The 20885-nt window shown below is 52.3% G+C and overlaps 1 protein-coding gene across 2 annotated transcripts in view; it reads left to right on the top strand.

Moving 5' to 3' along the window:
* PABPC1 (poly(A) binding protein cytoplasmic 1) overlaps positions 1 to 20885 on the top strand; it is a 503278-nt gene that overhangs the window by 413056 nt on the left and 69337 nt on the right. For both annotated transcript variants that reach the window (XM_069621444.1, XM_069621445.1), the window contains exon 13: positions 2350 to 2434. In XM_069621444.1, coding sequence (XP_069477545.1) covers positions 2350 to 2434 — 85 coding nt within the window. The remainder of the gene's footprint in view (positions 1 to 2349; positions 2435 to 20885) is intronic.

Raw genomic sequence — 20885 nt, 5'->3', positions numbered from 1 at the left:
TTATAAGTTACTCACCGTAGTGACTAACATACTCTTAGTCCCTTTCCTCCATACGTCCCACCAACCTCCCCCCTAATAATACTGGTGTCATCAGGCAAAGTTAAATCTATTGTCGACGCGTCAATGGGGACTGAGGTGTGGCACCAAAGGGCAGAGTCACGGCAGCACATGCTCCCTGGGCCGCACCCCTGCGTGCTTCTAAGGGAAAAACATTTTTTTCTGATGGAAAAAGGTTGTCTCCCGTCCCTTGGAAGGGACGCCGATGCAGTATGGAGGAAAGGGGGACTAAGGACTACGGTGAGTAAATTATCATTTCTTGACATGTCAGCGTCTCCAGCAGTCGCAGATCTTCTCGCCAGGGAAGGAGGTGCGTTTTTGCACCATGACCCAGGATTGCTGACCTGAAGGCCTGGCTCCTGCAGCACTAGAGTTTTGGGGCTAAGATCTCCCAGCGGATTGCAAGGAGGTGCTTGCCAAGGCTAGAGCTTCATCTTCTCTCAAATGCTACGGGCACAAGTGGAAGAGGTTTGCCGTTTGGTGCCGTACTCAGAAGATTGACCCTCTACGTGTCACTGCTCCGCAAGTGCTTGCGTATTTTCTGTCGTTGGCCAAGGCAGGACTGGCCCATGCATCCATCAAAGTTCATCTGGCGGCTATTTCCCGCTACACCAGATCTCCAGGACGATCATCCTTATGGTTGCATCGATTGGTCAAGGAGTTTGTCAAAGGACTATTTTGCTCGTTCCTGCCGGTGAATGCTCCGGCCCTGGCGTGGGAGTCCAATGTGGTGCGTACTAGGCTCATGGGTCCTCCGTTCGAGCCTATGCATTCGGCGCCACTGAAATTTTTGTTGTGGAAAACAGCTTTTCTTGTGGCCATCACCTTCGCACGACAAGTGGGAGAGATCTCTTGTAAACCACCTTATTTGACATTCCACGAGACGAGGGTAGTGCTACTGGCACACCCCTCCATGCCCAAGGTGCCGTCACTCATCTAAACGAGCCCTTCGTGTTGGCTGTGTTCTTCCCGACGCTTTAGTCGCCTGCTGGGAGGACTTTGCACTCGCTGGATGTGGCTAGAGCGCTGAAGTTCTATGTGGACCGCACAAGTTTACGTAAGACGTCGCAACTTTTTGTGAACTTTGGCCATGTGAACTAGGCTTCCGTTCTCAGGTGGCTCTCCGGCTGCATCATCCATTGTCACCGGTTGGCAAACCGACCGTTGCCTGGCAGTCCAAGAGCCTATTCGACCAGAGCGATCGCTGCAAGTGTGTTGTTCTGTCTGATGTGCCCCTGCTTGGCATCTGCTGGTCTGCTGTGTGAAGGTCAACGCACACCTTCATGAAGTTCTAATGCGTTGACCGGGATTCTAGGGAGGAGTCCAGAGTCGGCCAAGCATTGCTGCGCAACCTGTTAGCTTGAAGGTGAGCCTGGTTAGGCAGTAAGAGATGCTTAATGTTGGGCCTTGCCACCTCCCGTGGTTGTGCATGTGTGTACTGCTATGTATTATTCATGAGCATGTGAATCCATGCCAGACCCCATGATGGAGAAGGAGCAAGTTACTTACCTGTAACTGTTGGTCTCCAGCATGGGCCTGGCATGGATTCACATGCGAACCCTCCTGCCTACCCCTGTGTGGCTCTTCTCTTGGTCCTACTGTTACTTTACGTGCTACCAAATCTGAAGATGGCTGCCAGAGGAGCTTAGGTAGAGGGCAGTCATTGGCTGGGGGCAGTATGACCCAGAGACCAGTGATTGATTGTTAGGAGAAAGATGGTTCAGAAATGAAACTGAAACGGATTTTTTTCTTTACCAAGGATTCCCAGCCTGACGACTGGGGAATAGTCATGAGCATGTGAATCTATGCCAGACCTATGCTGGAGAACAACAGTTACAGGTAAGTAACTTGTTCCTTTTACAATGCCTGGGATCTGACATTACAAATCTATCCAGCTAATAAATAGCGCCTTATATTTGGACAATAACTACCTTCTTAGGTGCTTATATGTGATTGTCTGCATGAGAGTGCCTTCCCAGTGCCCACCCCCACCTGGTCCATTATAGCGCCTTGAAGAGGACTTGCCTAACTATAAAGTGCTTGGGGGTCCGGAAAGACCCTGGTTCCTTCCCAACATTAGACAGCTCATATGTACAGCTGAAGGAGCTAAAGTGCAGAGTACATGATTTACTATGGTTACTAATCTTCTTTATTTTATTTTTTGGATCTAACAGCTACATGTATTTTTGATCTATAGATTCTGCTGACATTTTGAGATTTGTTGATCTTTGCTAAGAAAATAAACTAATTTGCATTGAATAAAAAATAAAATATTGTACTTCAAACCCTTAGCCTGCTGTTCATGTACAAGGTCAGGAGCCGTTGACTGCTTCCATGTTGGCATCTGCACCTCCACAAGAACAAAAACAAATGTTAGGTAAGTAGCATAATGTTTTAGTCTAAGATTCTTGTTGTTGTAGGGTTTATCTGGGTTTGGTAATCATGTACAGTTGAAGTGATATTCTAAACGGCTTAAGATCTTGATGTGGGTGTCATGTGTGCAAGTACCTAGAATCCAACATCTTCAGATTGTTTCTTCCCCTGCTGTAATGTCAAAAGTCTGGGCTGCAGCTTTTTTTTCGTATCCCTGTCTGGCCTTTTCTACTTTTCCATATTGTTAAGTGTTACTCTATCAGGAACTGGTCAACTAATATTTCTTGCTTCACTCTTAATTCTCCCAGGAGAAAGGCTATTGGCACTAAATACATTTCAGGCATTACATGGCTTGTGAATATCGGCTAATCGATAAGAGGTACACCTGTTAGATTACACTGAACAATTATATGCTGCTCTTCCAACCTTTGTATACACAAACAAATTACTTCTCCCCACCTTTCCCTGAATAGTCCTCACTGATAGCTTGGCCAAGTACTCTTCTCTTGAAGTAGTGCTATTGCCCAGTTCCGTTTTAAAAAAGGTTCTTTCTCAAGCATTGGTATCTTTCATAGTTTCCCATGCAACATTCCATGGCTCCAGTCTTCGGAGCAATCAAATCATCCCCAACATCATGAGATGGGAGAGGCAAAGAACCTTAGATAACCTCACACCCAGTGCTAAATCACAATTTCCCAAACGTCTTGTAACCAAGACTGTTTTGGACACCTCCAATTCCCCCCAACGTGCATGAACATCACATGATTTTTAGCTACCGGTGTTCGCGGTCGGGAAAAATCATGGTAGTTTGTAAAACCACTGTCAGCAGCCATTTCAATAGGAAAGGGGTAGCATTTGACTGCTACATGTGTTTCTAGACACGGGGGATACTAGGTAACCCCTCCATCACTCTATAGGAAGATGGTGTGTGCTGGGTCTAGGAATTTAAAAAGACTAGTAGTCAATTTAACCTTACATTCTCTGGGAAACAGTAGTTTACCCCAGAAAAGGTATTTGAACCTTTTGGAAGTCTAAAAGACATCCCTGTGTCACTGCACTGAAGGTGCTGTGTAACACACATGCATGAAAAGATGATGCGTATGGAGTTATCTAAAACTCCATAATCAAAGAACACAAGAGTAAAACACATAAAAATACATGAGTGGGGGGAATGAATGGAACAAGTTACTTACCTGTAACTGTTGTTCTCCAGCATGGGTCTGGCATGGATTCACATGCGAACCCTCCCGCCTACCCCTCTGTGGCTCTTCACTTGGTCATACTGCCACTTCACGTGCTACCAAATCTGAGGATAGCTGCCAGGGGTGGGGCTTAGGGAGAAGGCAGTCATTGGCTGGGGGCAGTATGACCCAGAGACCAGTGATTGGTTACTACTGAGAAAGACGGATCAGAAACAAAACTGATACTGATTATTTCTATACCGAGGATTCCCGGCCTGACGACGGGGAATATTCATGAGCATGTGAATCCATGCCAGACCCCATGCTGGAGAACAACAGTTACAGGTAAGTAACTTGTTCCATTCATTCGCAGCCTAGCTGTCACTCACAAAGCCGGGTGGCTGTCCTCCAAGATTAGCCAGCCGGCCAATCACCTTTTGGGTGCATTCCTGTAACCAAGGAGACTATGCGCAGGGAGTTTCGGGAACATCCCTCACTTCCTGCCCTGCCAGACACGCTGGAGTCAGAAGTGTGCTTCACCAGTGAACCCTGCCAGGCACGATAGGCTCGTTTCATGCGATGATCTCCAGGGCTTTGGAGCTCTTCCAGCTCGCTCCAGAGGAGCAGGGCTTCTTGTACCCGCGCTGCAAGGTGAAGAGAAAGGCCATCCTCTCTGTCCCACTTCTAGATGAGATTTCTTGTCTCTCATGAAGAACACTTCTACGGCCCCAGCGAAGAGGGATCGCCTTGAGAAGTAGTACAGGGTACCGGACTCTGCGCCCAAGTCCTTGCGGGTCCAACCGTCGCTGGGCTCTGCGCCCAAGTCCTTGCGGGTCCAACCGTCGCTGGGCTCTGCGCCCAAGTGCTTGCGGGTCCAACCGTCGCTGGGCTCTGCGCCCAAGTGCTTGCGGGTCCAACCGTCGCTGGGCTCTGCGCCCAAGTGCTTGCGGGTCCAACCGTCGCTGGGCTCTGTGCCCAAGTGCTTGCGGGTCCAAACGTCGCCGGGCTCTGTGCCCAAGTGCTTGCGGGTCCAACCGTCGCTGGGCTCGGTATTGGCAGCGGCCAAGAAGTCGTCGGGCGATTGTTCTTAGGCAGCGTCCACCCCTCCAGACAGCAAGGGGAAGAAGTTAGATGCCATTGGACGACGAGTTATCTACTCTGCGGCCACGACCATCAAGGCCGCCATCGTAGCGCGCCCAGACAGGGAGCTGTGTTTCAAGATTGCTCCCATCGTGGACTTCCTCCCAGACGGCAAAATGTCAGAGGCGTTGGAAATTCTGCAGGAAGGCAAGGTGGCGTCGGACCACGCCATCACGCTGGCCATAGACAACGCCGATGCAGGGTTCAGCCAGATGGGCGACAGCGTTTGCCTTAGTCGTCGTGGCTGGTTCAAGGCCACCAACTTTTGTCGGGACGTTCAGACGAGGGTTATGGACATGCCCTTTGACGGAGACCATCTCTTCGGGAAGGCTGTAGAGTCTCTACAGGCCATCAGGACAGAGATGGCACGTGCCTTGGGCACTCTTCAACGACCATCATTTTAGTCCTCAGGAGGCAAGTCCTATGGATGTTTCGGCGGGAGCGACTCTTCTTACTGCCAGCCCTCCCGCTTCACGGTCCAGGAAACCAACAGGGGCCGTTCCTAGAATTTCGGAGGAGGACCTTGTCGCCAGGGACCCCAAGGCGGCCCTCTGACGTCCATGCAAGGTCGTGACGTCGGGCCCCCACCTTTGCACCCGGGTGGGAGGCCGGTTGCTGAACTTAGTCAGGTGTGGAAGACCTTCTCCACTGACCGTTTGGTGCTGGAATCTCTCGCCCACGGAAATAGAGGGGAATAGCGTCAACGGCTTCCCTAGCCAAAAGTGTGACGGGGTCAACAACACCTTGCAGAAGAACTAGGTAGCTACTAGCTTGAAAAGAGAACACCGTAAGTAGTTTTGTAGTCTGCATATTGGTGAGTTAGTACAATTAGTGACAGTCTATTACATGTATTGTTCAGTCAGTGTTAATGTATTGTGACTGTGAACAATACATGTAATAGTCTGTCACTAATTGTACTAACTCACCAATATGCAGACTATAAAATGTACTTCAGTATGCATATACCATGTGCTACGGCACACAAATATTCTGTCAATATGTCTTCTTGTTGAAATAAACCTTTGTTTTTGCACCTTCGGTGTTCTCTTTTCAAGCTAGTAGCTACCTAGCTCTTCTGCAAGGTGGTGTTGACCCCCCCCCTGTCACGCTTTTGGCCAGGGAAGCCGTTGACTCTATTCCCCTCTATTTCTGTACCTGTTTACCCTCTAGAGTCAGGCCCCCAAAAAAAGAGGGTTCAGCCCATTTTTTCTTCCCATCTCTTGCCCACGGACAAACCCTGGAATTTAAACAGAAGTGTCCTCGAATACCCCTGGTGGCCCGGCAGGAAAACCACACCCGTCAGCTGCTGCTGGAGGTGTGGGCCATGCTAAAGAAAGGGGCGATAGAGCTCGTCCCAAAGCGGCTTCAGAGTGTACTCAAGGTACTTCCTTGTGAAAAAGACTGGGGGCTGGAGGCCCATCCTTGACCTCTGCTGTCTAAACAAATGCATCAAGTCCCAAAAGTTCTGAATGGTCAATCTTCAGCATGTGCTTGGGCAGCTCGAAGAGGCAGACTTTCTGTCGTTGCTGGACTTTGAGGATGCGTACTTCTACATCCCAATTCACAAGGGACACCACAAATGTCTGTTATTCGTCGTTCAGGAGAAGCATTACTAATTCAAAGCCCTTCCCTTCGGATTGAAGTTGTCGCCAAGTGCCTGGCGCCAGTGGCGGCGCATGTGCGACTACAAGGGATCCACGTCTACTCTTACTTGGAAGACAGGCTGATTCGGGCCAGCTCCAAGAACATTGCTGTCGACCACACGGCGAGGACCGTCTGCCTACTAACGGATCTGAGGTTTTCTTTGAACTATGCAAAGTCCTGCTTGACTCAATCGCTGGACGTGCTGTTCCTGGGATCCCGGCTCAACACAGTGGCTTGATTGGCGGCCATCCTGGGCAAGGTGCAACGGCTGCTCACTCTGAAGATCGCCGCTGTGAGGACCGTCTCTGCTCGGCATGTCGTCCTGCATCGATGCCTGTTTGATTCAAGTGTCCGGAAGCTTCCAGGACAAGATCGCTCTTGAGGGGTTTTGTCAGGCGATAAGATGGTGGGGCGTGCGCTCTGTTAGGGAGAATTCTCAGAAATGTGCTTATTCCCTTCCCTTAGAGACCCCCAGCAACTTTGCTGGATTTTGAGGACTTGATTTTTTTTTACCTAAAGAGTGTGAACCTTTATTCCCACTCATGTATTTTGATGTGTTTTACTCTTGTGTTTTTTGGTTATGGAGTTTGATAACTCCATAGGGGGCATCTTTTCATTGTCACACAGCACCTTTAGTGCAGTGGCACAGGGATGTCCTTTGGACTTCCCAAGGTTTAAATACCTTCTCTGGGATGAACTACTGTTCCCCAGAGAATGTGAAGTTAAATTGACTTTACTACTCTTCTTGAATTCATAGACACAGCACACACTATCTTCCTATAGAGTGCTGGAGGGGTTACTTAGTATCCCCTATGTCTAAACACTCTAGTAGCTGTCAAAAGCTACCCTTTCCTATTGAAATGGCTGGTGGCAGTGGTTTTATAAAGAACTACCATGATTTTTCCCGAACGCGAACACCGGTACCTAAAAATTGGGGCCACCATGCTCGACAGGAGCAGGAATATAACATCAATTGGTTGGAGCTGAACGCCATCTGGCTAGCGCTCGGAGCATTCCTACCACTTCTCAGGGGCAATGTTGTCCTCCTGCAGACAGACCACTTGACCAGCATGTACTACGTCAACAAGCGGGGAGACACCAGATCCCCTTCTCTGTGCAGACTGGCAATCAGCATGTCGGAGTGGGCCCTGCAAAACATCTACTTCACGGCAGTCCACCTCCCGGGGGAATCCAACCTAGAGCCGGACAGGCTCAGCAGGTTGGCAGCGGACAATTGAGTGGCAGCTAAAAGACATCGTGATTCAGTAGATCTTCAACAGGTGGGGTTATCCCCAGGTGGCCACTTGGCACAACAAGAAGTGACATCAGTTTGCCTCCGGACAGAGACAGGGCCCCGGCTCCCTGGAGATGCATTTCGACTTCAGTGGAACGACATTAAGGCTTGCGCCTTCCCGCCCACACCGCTGATTGAGTGATTTGCAAGATCAAGGGGTCTTGCCAACTCAACATCATTCTAATGGCTCCATGGTGGCCGGCCAGGCAATGGTTTTCTTAGCTGCTGAGCCTCTGAGATGCCTCGGATTCACCTCCCGACGGGCCCAACATCTTCTGGCGCAGCAGGGGGGGGGGGGCAAGGTCATCCACCCAGCACCTCAAACTAGCCCTCACAGCATGGTTTCTGAGCAGGTAATTCTGCGGCACCTCAGCCTCCCCCAGGCTAATCTGGCGATCCTACAGGGGACAAGGAGCAAAGCTACCAGGGCCCAATATAAAAGCAAATGGACCCGGTTCTGCCACTGGGCAGACTCCAAGGAAATCGACCCCCCCCCACCCTCCAACTCCCCTCAGGCATGTACCTTGGACGACGTGCTTTCCTTCTCTGTGCACCTCGCCCATTCGGGGGTCCAGGTGGACAACTGTCGTACATTCCTTGCAGCCATCGGGGCTTAGAGGAACTCTGAGGAGGGGCGGGGGGGGGGGGGCGGAAATCTTCTCCTTCAATCCTATCAAACATTTTACAGGGCTCGCAAGGCTCTACCCGCCCATCAAGAGGCCACACCCCGCGTGGGACCTTAACATAGTATTGGAAGCCCTGGCACACAAACCGTTTGAACCAATGGCGTCAGCGTACATCAGCCTGGTCACCATCAAGAGGGCCTTACTGGTCGGTGTTAGGCAGAATTGCATGCTGTAACCTCTGGGACCACCACATACAATTAGGACTAAGCAAAAACCAACCTTTGGTATAAGTCTGTACTACACAGTTTTGTGGTAGCGAGCTGAGCAGCCAGGCTCATTTCAAGAGGGAATGTGAGCAGTACAAGAGGTTACACAGGTCTTAAAATCAGTGGTTCAAGTAGACACTTAAACTCAAGGTTTCTTGGTAAAACACTTAATGTATTACACAATCATTTAGAAAACATTCACTAGAAGGCGGCAACTTAATATACACAAACACACTTCAATATCAAACCAATGATTTACTGAATAAATGAGGCTCCCTTGAAATAGGAGCAAAGTGGCATTTCAGTTCTCCAGCATGGGGTCTGGCATGGATTCACATGCTCATGAATATTCCCCGTCAGGCTGGGAATCCTCGGTAAAGAAAAAATCAGTATCAGTTTCGTTTCTGATCTGTCTTTCGTAGTAGTAACCAATCACTGATCTCTGCGTCATACTGACCACAGCCAATGACTGCCCTCTACCTAAGCCCCGCCTCTGGCAGCCATCTTCAGATTTTTACCGCACGTTCAAGTGTTGGGAGTCCTCGTGCTTAGCTCTCGAGCTTTTACTGCGTGTTTCGCACTTTTTCAGGTGAATTTTCACATTTTTTTTCGGTTAATCGAGCCTCAAGCTCCACCGTTTCTACTCCCGTTAACGGCTACCCGTTGCAGGATTTTCCTACGCCCCTCAAGGGTGAAGATTTCGTCAAATCAACTTCTTGGGGGATTCCAGATTTGCGGCCTACTTCGAGATGGCCCAGGATGCGAGTTCGTCGCCCGGACCCAAGCTGTTTCGCAGCTGCCCTGGATGCGGGCTGCAGAATGTGTTTAAGGAAGACGAACATTCGCAATGCCTCTACTGTCTTCATGGGGACAAGACTCATGTAGAGAAGGACTGCCAGTTCTGCAAGAACTTGTCGGAGCGGACCATGAGGGACCGTCGATCCCTTCTCGCCAGCTGGTTGGAGAAGGGCTCAACGGGTGAGAAGAAGAAGAAAGGGTCCGAGCGGGCTTCTAAGTCCTGTGCGGGCGCCCCGGCGACGGGGGCCCAACACCAGGCCAAGCGCCGCGAGTCCGCTGGCTCCGAGCGCCGAAAGGTCGGGCTCTTCGGTCAACAGGCAGGGCGCACCTTCCCCGGCACCGTCAACCACGAGCCAGCGCTCCGGTTCGGGGAAAAGGAAGTCCGAGACCCCGGGTAAGCTTCGGGAGAAGCCCCGTCCGATCTTGGAAGAGGGGGAGCGAGGCGTCGCCCCTCCCCTGAAGGAGAAGGCCCGGGACGCACCCAAGGTGGTGAACGCCCCTACCCAGCAGGCAAAGGCCTCTATCGAGGTGATCGCGGCGACTCTGGCCAAGCCGGCAGAGACCCCGCCAGCGGAGACTGCCTCCGGGACTAGTTTCCCTGCCGCCAAGGAGGGAATCCTCTTTTGAGCCCATCGTCGTGGCCGCCATGATGGAAGAAGCGAGGGGGGGCACGGTAGCCTCCTCGAGCTCGGAGTCAGCCTCGGAGGAGGACCTGACCGAGGCCGTGAGGAACCTCGAAGTCCAATTCGAGAAGGTTCGATCCCGTAAGGAAGATCCTCGGGAAATAACCGAGGAAGACGACGATGGCGAGGAAGAGCAGCCTTCCCTTCCGGCACAGCCGGAACCTAGGCCTCAGGTTGGCTCGGCGGCCATTTTGTCTGCCATCCAGTCCTTATGCTCTGAGATAAGGACGAGATTCCCACGGTCCAGGCCGGAGGACCCGCAACCTGGCCCTGTCGGGAAGTCCTCAGAACAAACGACGGAGGACCCAACCCTCTCCTCCGCTCGCCCCCGTAAGGCCTACAGTTCCCTCCTCATCCTCCCACGAGTCGGGAGATGACGGTACGTTGGGCTCGACGACGGGTTCTGAGGGCAACGACGACGGAACGGGTCTCCCGTCGCACGGGCCTCGCCGCCCGACGAGATTGGCTCATTCCACGCCATGATCGCCAGGGCGTCCGAATTGTTCCAGCTCTGCCCGGAGGAGCAGAAAAAGGAAGGTTTCCTCTATCAGCGCCGGGAGGCCAAGAGGAAGACTGTCATCGCGGTGCCTCTAATCGATGACACCTGGGAGGAGGGCCTGTCGGTTCTCAAAAACCCCTCCACGGCACCAGCCAAACGGGACCGGTACGAGAAGAAGTACTGGGCACCCGAAACTGCTCCCCTGTGCCTCAGGGCCCAGCCAACGCCAGACTCGGTCGTCTCGGCAGCGGCGAAGAAGAAAGCGGCGGGGTCAGGAGCCTCGACGTCGAATTCCCCGGACTGCGAGGGAAAGAAGTTGGACGCCATGGGGCGGCGGGTCATTTCATCGGCGGCGACGACGATCAAAGCGGCCAACGCCCTGGCGATCGTGGCCCGTTACGACAGGGAGCTCTGGTTTAAGCTGGCCCCCATATTGGACTTCCTGCCGGACGACAAGAGGTCCGAGGCCCTGGAAATACTGCAAGAGGGCGAGGTGGCGTCGGACCACGCCATAACGGTGGCAACCGATATTGCCGATACCGGGTTCCGCCAGCTGGGCAACGGTGTTTGCCTATGACGACGGGGTTGGCTCCGGGCGACCGACTTCCGTCAGGACGTCCAGACCAGGGTGTTGGACATGCAGTTCGACGGCAGCAACTTGTTCGGGAAGGCGGTGGACGAATCCCTCCAAGCCATAAAAACGGAGACGGCCCGAGCCCTTTAGCAACGACGGCCCTTTCGGAGCTCCGGTGGCAGACAGAGTGCCTCCAAGGGATCCAGCAGAGTGCCTCCAAGGGATCCAGCGGTGGCTCGTCGTCCTACCGCCAGGCGGCACGCTCCTCGTCTCAGGAGGCTTACAGGGGTCGCGGCAAGCAAGGAGAGCCTCGCCGCTGTCGGCAAGGTGGCCAGGGCGGCAAGGCCACCACCTTCAAGCAGGACTCCGGCCGTGGTCTCGGGCCCCCACCGAAGCGCCCCGGTGGGAGGCCGGCTGACGAATTTCGTCGGCGTGTGGAAGTCCATCTCCACTGACCTTTGGGTGCTGGATACCCTGGCAACAGGGCACTCTATCTAATTCCTGAAGAAGTGCCCTCACGTTCCACCTGTGGCCAGGAAGGAAAATCACATCCCGCAACTGCTGTTGGAAGTACGGGCGATGCTCAGGAAAGGCGCCATCGAGCTTGTCCCGAAGAGGCTCCGGGGTGTACTCAAGGTACTTCCTCGTCAGGAAGAAGACAGGCGGCTGGCGCCCCATCCTGGACCTTCGTCGCTTGAACAAATACATCAGATCACAAAAGGTCAGGATGGTCACCCTCCATCACGTACTGGGACAGCTGGAGGAAGGCGACTTTCTATCGTCGTTGGACCTGGAGGCTGCATACTTCCACGTTCCCATCCTCAAAAGTCACTGAAAGTTCCTCAGGTTCGTCGTCCAGGGACGCCACTACCAATTCAGAGCACTGCCGTTCGGATTGAAGTCGGCCCCCAGGGTCTTTACCAAGTGCCTAGCACCAGTGGCGGCGCGGCTGCGCCTGCAGGGGATTCACGTCTACCCCTACCTGGACGACTGGCTCATCCGCTCAAGGACGAGGGAACTCGCCGTCGAACACACTGCGAGGACCGTCCAGCTACTCAGACCTGGGATTCGCCATAAACTACCCAAAGTCCCACCTGGTGCCATCGCAGGTGGCCCCGTTTCTGGGAGCGAAGCTCGATACAGTGAGGCGCCTGGCGGCCCCGTCGGAAGAACAGACGAAGACCATTGTAGGCAAAGTGCAGCGCCTGCTAGCCACGGACGTGGCCAGGGTGAGGTCCATCAAGTCCCTCCTGGGGATGATGTCCTCTTGCATCTACCTGGTGCGCCTCTGCAGACTACGGATGCGCCCTCTTCAAGAATTTCTCGACGCCCGTTGGATGCAGGCGACGGGCACCTTCGAAGACAGGGTCCCCCTCAACGAGGTGTTCCGGCGGGCGATTCAGTGGTGGGGCGTTCCAGCGCACCTCACGGCGGGCAAGGACTTTCAGACGCCGGCGTACCAGGAGACGGTGACGACGGATGCCTCCCTGGAAGGTTGGGGCGCCCACACCGCAGATCTCCACGCAAGAGTCCTCTGGCTCCTGCACATCAACGTCCTGGAACTCCGAGCCGTGTTCTGGGCTCTCAAATCGTTCCTCCCGTCGCTCAAGGGCAAGGTGGTGCGGATCTTCACAGACAACACCACGACAATGTTTTACATACGGAAGCAGGGAGGCACCAGATCCCCAGCCCTATCCAAGGAGGCACAGGATCTGTGGCACTGGGCGGTCGCCCAGGGGATGTTCCTGGTTCCCTTCCACCTGGCAGGAGAAAGCAACACCATCGCCGACTCGCTCAGCAGGGAGCTGCGCGCTTGTCACGAGTGGGAACTGCGCCAGGATCAGGAGGATCAACTCTTCCGACGATGGGGCAAACCCCAAATCGACCTGTTCGCAACAGCGACGAACTCGAAGTGCAAGAGGTTCGCCAGCAGGTTTCCCCAGCCGAGAAGCATGGGCGATGCGTTGTCGTTCCCCTGGGACGGCCTATACCTGTATGCGTTCCCTCCGTTGCCGTTGCTGCTTCGACTCATCAGCCAGCTCAAGAGGTCCCGGTGCAGGATGATCCTCGTCTCACCGGCGTGGCCGAGGCAGATCTGGTTCCTGGACCTTCTGGACTTGTCAACGTCCCCTCCCATCAAGCTGTTGGCGGACGCGGACCTTCTCTCCAGAGAAGGAGGCGCCATCTTCCACCACAACCCGGCGTCGCTGAACCTGCAGGCTTGGCTCCTGCAGCGCTAGAGTTTGGAGGCTACGATATACCGGCCGATTGCAGAGAGGTTCTTGCAAAGGCCAGGGCGTCCTCGACTCTCAAATGCTACGGTCATAAGTGGAAGAGGTTCTCTATCTAGTGCCGAGCACAGAAGATCAACCCCCTACGGATTACGGCCCCTCAAGTGCTGCCGTACCTGCTATCGCTGGCAAAGGCTGGGCTTGCCCATGCCTCCATTAAGATTCATCTGGCGTCGATCTCCAGATATACCAGAACCACAGGACGGACGTCCCTGTGGTCCCATCGACTGGTAAAAGCGTTCATGAAAGGACTGTTCCGGTCGTTCCCGCCGGTGAAGGCCCTGGCCCTGGCCACGGCATGGGAACTTAACGTGGTGCTGACCAGGCTCATGGGGGCCCCCATTCGAGCCGTGCCACTCCGCACCGATGAAGTTTGTGTCGTGGAAGACTGCATTCCTAGTGGCCATTACCTCCACACGACGAGTGGGAGAGATCCAGGCCCTATCCTGCAAGGCACTGTACTTGACTTTCCATGCCTCGAGGTTCGTGCTTAGGAGGCACCCCTCCTTTATGCCCAAGGTGCTGTCGGACTTCCATCTTAACGAGCCCTTGGTGTTACCTGTTTTCTTCCCGTCTCCTTCGTCGCCGGCCGAGAGGACTTTGCACTCGCTGGATGTGGCTAGAGCGCTGAAGTTCTACGTGGACCGCACGAAGAGTTTCCAGATGACATCACAGCTGTTTGTGAACTTTGGACCTGTGAATCAAGGGAAGCCTTTCTCGAAGTCTTCTATTTCCAGATGGCTCTCCGGCATCATCATGCACTGCCACCGGTTGGCTAACCGACCGCTGCCAGGCCGTCCGAGAGCCCATTCGACCAGAGCGATCGCTGCTACTACGGCGTTCTTATCTGGTGTGCCCCTGCTGGACATCTGCAGGGCTGCTACGTGGAGGTCGACGCACACCTTCACGAGATTCTACTGCGTCGATCGGGATTCCAGGGAGGAGTCCAGGGTCGGCCAAGCAGTGCTTAATGTTGAGTTTTTTGTATTGCTTAATGTTGAGCCTTTTGCCACCTCCCGTGGTTGTGCATGTGTGTACTGCTATTTATTCTTATATTCATGAGCATGTGAATCCATGCCAGACCCCATGCTGGAGAAGGAACAAGTTACTTACCTGTAACTGTTGTTCTCTAGCATGGGTCTGGCATGGATTCACATGCGAACCCTTCCGCCTTCCCCTCTGCGGCTCTTCACTTGGTCATACTGCCTCTTCACGTGCTACCAAATCTGAAGATGGCCAGAGGCGGGGCTTAGGTAGAGGGCAGTCATTGGCTGTGGTCAGTATGACGCAGAGATCAGTGATTGGTTACTACTACGAAAGACAGAAACGAAACTGATACTGATTTTTTCTTTACCGAGGATTCCCAGCCTGGCGACGGGGAATATTCATGAGCATGTGAATCCATGCCAGACCCATGCTGGAGAACAACAGTTACAGGTAAGTAACTTGTTCCTTACTTTCAATGGGAGTAAAAAGGCACAAGTTAGCAGAACAGATCACAAATACTTTCTTAGGCAGTGCAAATAGTTTTAGGTCACTAGAGGACTTGATTCAGTTCAATAGGCCTAGGCCAAAGTCAATGGACTAGTGTCTTCGATAGGAAAGAGTAGTTCTTGGAGTAAACGGTAAAGGCTTTGCCAAAGTTCTCAGAAGTAGTTTGTTCGAAAAAGAATCGTATGTTGGGTCACAAGCTGATTAGACCTGCAAGTTGGGAAAGTTTCTCGAACTTTCACCGAGAGAGGCATTCTCTCAACCGGGTTGTCACAGTACCTTAATATGAAGCAAAAGATGCAGCTGAAGACGTTAGTTCCTGGCAGTTCCTGCAGATCTCACTGTTCCTGAGCCTCTGTCATGGGGACAAGAGGGAGGACATTGGGGGACTCCTGCACTGCACGGGATTGTCTGAAAACGCGGACGAAGTGGAGTCACTTCAGTTCAAGTAGCTGTTCATCAAGCACACAAGCTGGTGTCCTTCACCCTGGTTAATCCTAACCAGCTTCAAGAATGGTATCCATGTGGCTTACGAGTTGATTGGTCCCACCAACTCAAAGGAAGAAGTCGTCCTTGAAGGGGCTTCTCTGTCGAGATGAACTTGGCAATTCAGACCTGAAGCAAGGCTGCACTGGGCAAACCAACAGTCCAGGAGTTGCAGCAGTCGCCCTCTTCCAGCTCGTCTTCGGTTATTTCGTTCCAGTGGTGGACTCTGCTTTCTAGTCTAGGAAACTCGTCTGGTTTTCTCTTTCATTCATTCCTTCCAGCCTAGCTGCCACTCACCCAGCAGAGTGGCTGACCTTGCCGGACAGTCAGCCAGCCAATCACCACAGAGTGCATTTGGGACTCCTAGAAGACTAAGCACAGGGAGTTTCGGGCACCTCCCTCCCTTCCTGCCCACCGCAGACACTCAGACGCCAGAGGCGGCCTTCAGTCCTGAAGCCCGCCAAAGGCATAGAAACAAAGAAACCAAACCTGTTTTGGCACACAGACAAACACTAGAAGGACCTTTCCAAAAAGAAAATCCTATCGGTGCTGCCGAACACGTGGACCCGTGGACGTGGACCGGCCTCGCCGGCCTACTCAGTATGGAGAGTGGGGGTTGTTGTGGACATTTGTTTCTTCTAGAATGCCTTTCCTTCTCTCCCCCCCCCCCCCCACCCTTTCCTTCGGGGTCGTTATCACTTATTACATCCTCAGCTACGGACAGGACTCCTTTTAGATTTTGGGAGACGCAGAATCTACCGGCAGCCTCTGCCGACCATAAGGGTCGCCAGCCCTCCCTGCAGCCGCATACGCGCCTCGTAAGAGCGTCCGTCGACCATAACCATTCACGACCAGTCCTCGATGGACAAACTAGTCGTGGAAAGCTTAGCTAGAATGGTCTCCAAGGACACTCGGAAACGAGTGGTGAAAGAGTCAACGAAACCCGCTCACAAGGTCAGACGCTGAAATCTATGGAGGGTACGCCTGAACCTCCCCCCACGTCGAAGGGAAAACCCAGAGATGCGTCCCCAGTGCTGTGCCTACGAGAAGGGTTCTCAGAGGGCGACGGGGGTATATCCTCCGTGCTATGGGAGAGATCTCAACGCCTAGAGGCGGAGGAGCAGGCTTTCTGCCACTAGACCATTCAGGGTTATCCCAGTGGGCTAGGGAAAGATTTGAATCGTCTATGGACAGACTAGATGGGTTTGTGTCCACCTCTGAACACATTACACCCAAAAGGCCAAGCGAGGTACTCCATGAAGACCCTAGGGCCAAATTTCCAAGACTTTGACCCACTTGAGGAAGAAATTGATACATATGACCTCACTGAAGAGGATCCACATTTTCAGGAAGATTAAGAATTCCTAAATACTGAGGATCTACAAGAACCTGTAGGGGACTTTGAGGAAGACCCAGACATATGTGAACCACAGCCCTGGCAGTCACCAGGGGCGTCTACAGACCCTGATGTTTAGATCTGCCCTCTCCTCTGACCACACTGGTCAGAGACCCTTCATCTGTGGATGATCAACCCACTTTCAATGCAATGCTACGCAAGGCGGCAGCACATTTTAAAATTGACACAGGGGAAATTACCCCAGAAGTAGATTTTGTGGAGAAAATAATTTAGGAAAAGCCGCCTACTAGCCAAGCCATAGCCCTTCTTGCCTCAGTCAAGAGACGTCTCGTTCCCTCTTTATCTACACCTGCGTTAGAGGGGTCAACCCAAGAATAGAGAAGCTTTTTAGACCCTCACCTTCTGATCCCTTAATTAGGGGTCACTCCATACCTGATTCCCTGGTAGTAACCACCACGAGGAAAATGGTGGGGGTTCCACTATCTACTAACAAAGCACCCCCAGACAAAGAGGGGAAGAAGCTTCATGCCTTGGGGGAAAAAGGATTACATCCTCAGCAGCTTTTTTCCACACGGATTGCCATCAACAAAACTTTGTTGGCAAGCTACGCTGATGCCCAATGGGGATTGTTACGCGAAGGCCTACAAGAAGCCCCTGAGCCCTTGCGAACGCGCTTGTTAGCCATTGTGACAGAAGGTACTCGGGTAAACCAAAGCATCATCAAGTACACCTTGGATGCTGCGGAAACGGCTGGCCCGTCACTAGTCCAGGGTGTACTTCTTAAGCGTCATGCTTGGCTCCGAAACTCGGGGTTCAAGCCAAAAACACAGGCGTCGCTCATCAACAAACCCCTTGAAGACTCAAACTTGTTTGGCAAGGTGGTTGACGCACTGGAAACAACTAAGAAGGAACACGAAACTCTAAAGAGACTGGACAAAATCACAAGACCTCCTAATAAGCAAGGTTACGGCAACAGGTGCTTTTTCGTGGCCAACCACACAATCAACAACAATAATCCTCAGCCAGTAACTGGTCCCCCCCCCCCCCGCCGCCCTCAGGGAACCAGTGGACAGTATGCTCAGAGAGGCAAGGGAAGAGGTCGGGGCTCCACTCCCAGAGGGCTACCAACACCAAATGACACGAAAGTTTGGGGCCCCTCCCATGCATCTCTGGTCAGGGGCCGGTTATCATTCCTACAAGCTTGGGGGGGGAATTACCACAGACCGCTGGGTACTGTCAACAATAGCCCGCGGTTACTGCATCGAATTCAGTCTGTCCCCTACATTCAGACACCCAAGGGGAAGACGCCTATCACCGGAACACCTCTCCATCCTTCAGGAAGTCGAACTGCTGCTGGAAGAAGGAGCAATAGATGTTGTGCCTCTATCACAGATAAAGGGGGGTATTTATTCAGTGTACTTCCTTATACCCAAAAAGGATTTAACCATGCGCCCTGTACTAGATCTGCACCCAGCGAACAAATTCGTAAAACCTCAAATTTCGTATGGTGACTTTGCAGGAGGTAATCCCCCTGCCCACACAGGGATTACATGGCAACACTGGACATGAAAGATGCATACTTTCATATTTCAATGTTGCCAGCGCACAGGAAAATACCTTAGGTTCATGATAGAAGGCAAACACCATCAGTTCAAAGTGCTACCCTTTGGCGGCATAGCTTCAGGGCCAAGGGTATTCACGAAGGTATTCACGAAGGTAGTGGCAGCGGCACACCTGCGCAGATTGTCCATTCCAGTCTACCCTTACCTCGACGACTGGCTCATACCGGGATTCTTACGAAACATGCTTCTCAAATACCCAAAAGACTGTAGACCTTTTGTTCCACCTGGGCTTCTCCATCAACGAGAAGAAGTCCAGTCTAGACCCCAGCCAAGTCGAGCAATTCCTAGGGGCTCTAATTCGAACAAAGGACGGCCAAGTCTTCCCCTCCAACGAGAGGGTCCAAAACATGCTGTTTCAGATCCCTCAATATGTAGCCGGTCGGGAGGTGACGGTACGCAAGGCCATGCGATTGCTAGGAATGATGGCGTCATTGGTACCACACGCACGCCTGCGCCCATTGCAAGAGTGGCTCAACAGCCAGTGGTGTCAGGCCAGCAGACAACGGGACGATCTAGTAGTGTTCTCGCAGGCCTTGGTTCTCTCGCTGCGATAGTGGTCGAAGGAAAACCTCGTGTTGGGGAAACCTTTTGCAACCCACGCAGTGGAAGCCACTCTAACCACAGACGCATCCCTCACAGGATGGGGGGGCTCACCTATCCCATCAGACTGCACACTGAGTTTGGACTCAGAGTGTGGCAGTCCAAACACATACACTTGCTGGAACTACTGGTGGTCTTCAAAGGACTGAAGGCTTTCCAGACACACCTACAAGGGAAAACAGTGCTTATCCTTACAGACAGCACCACGGCCATGTACTACCTGAAAGAGCAAGGGGTCACTCGCTCTCCAGGACTGTCCAAGCTGTCCCAGAACATCTTTAAGTGGGCTCTCAAACACATGTGCCTTTTTACCTCCACATGTACCAGGGGAACTCTATCTTCTGGCAGACTAACTCAGCAGAGACTTCCCTCTGCCCGCAGAGTATGAATGACAACTACACAAAGACATCGTCTCCAAGGTTTTCGCAGAATGGGGCTTCCTAGAGATCGACCTGTTCACAACTCTGGAGAACACCCAATGCCAAGATTACGCCTCCAGGTACCGCCAGAACCGCTCCAAGGGGAACGGTCTCTGGATAACATGGTCAGGGAAATTTGTCTATGCTTTCCCCCCGACCCTTCTTCTCAGTTACCATGATACTGGTGGCCCCGCCAACCCTGGTTCGCTCATCTGATGGAGATGTCACTGTTTCCTCCAGTGAAACTACCCTGCCCGTTCAACATGCTGTCACAGGACAGGGGCCAAACGCTGCACCCATGCCCACAGACCCTGAACTTGGCAGCCTGGCTCCTGAGGTCATAGAATTTGGTAATTTGCAGCTCCCTCAGAGATGCATGGACATTCTCAGAGAAGCAAGGAAACCGAACACTTGTTACTGCTACTCTAGCAAGTGGAAACGGTTCATCATCTGGTGTAAATCGAAGAGCATCAACCCTGTTGACTGCTCTCCCACAGATTGTTCTATACCTGACTTACTTGTTGGACTCGCGTGTAGTCTTTAATTCTATTAAAGTTCACCTAGCTGCACTCTCCACCTACACTACGGCTCAACATAAGGTGTCATGGTGGAAAGTTCCAGTTATTAAAGCCTTCATGGAGGGAGTGAAAAGGATTCACCCTCCTATATCTAACCCAGCTCCTGGATGGGACCTGAATGTTGTACTAACCAGGATAATGGGCCCCCCTTCGAACCCATGCATAAAGCAACCCTTGAGTACCTCACTCTTAAGACTGCTTTCTTGATAGCTATCACCTCCATTAGGAGAGTGAGTGAACTACAAGTGCTCTCTATACTAGATCCCTTTGTAATAGTTCACAAAGATAAGGTGGTTCTACGCACACACCCTAGGTTTGCACCGAAGTTCATTTCAAAATTCCATGTCAACCAGTCTATAGAACTACCAACGTTCTTTCAAAACCCATCAAACTTGGGAGAAAAGAGCCTACACACACTTGATGTGCGTAGAGCGGTCATGTTTTATATGGAAAGAACTAGACCACTGAGAAAGATTAATCAGTTCTTCGTCTCAGTGGCGGCATGAAGAGAAGGAGATGCAGTTTCCAAATCCACTATATCTAGATGGATTGTCCAGTGCATCACTCTGTTTCTCTCTTGCTAAGAGAGAACTGCCCTTCAAGCCTAGAGCACATTCTACTCTAGGCACTGGGGCGTCCATAGCATTAATTGCAAATGTTCCCCTTGAGTCCATTTGCAAGGCAGCAACTTAGAGTTCTGTACACACCTTTACAAAACACTAGACGCCCATTCTAGATCCGATTCCCAGGTGGGACAGGCAGTACTAAGAGATCTTTTCTCTACTGTTCCTTCTCACAACCCACCTCCAACTCCAAGTACTGCTCGCTAGTCTATGCACAGCATGTGATTCTAAGCAGATTAACAAACATCAGAAGACATGCATTACTTACCGTAAAAGCATTTCT

The sequence above is a fragment of the Ambystoma mexicanum genome, chromosome 5q (assembly GCF_040938575.1).
Source record: "Ambystoma mexicanum isolate Mex_15411 chromosome 5q, UKY_AmexF1_1, whole genome shotgun sequence".
NCBI lineage: Eukaryota > Metazoa > Chordata > Amphibia > Caudata > Ambystomatidae > Ambystoma > Ambystoma mexicanum.
Note: the sequence above shows the minus strand (reverse complement) of the source record. Positions and strands in the feature narration are given on the sequence as shown.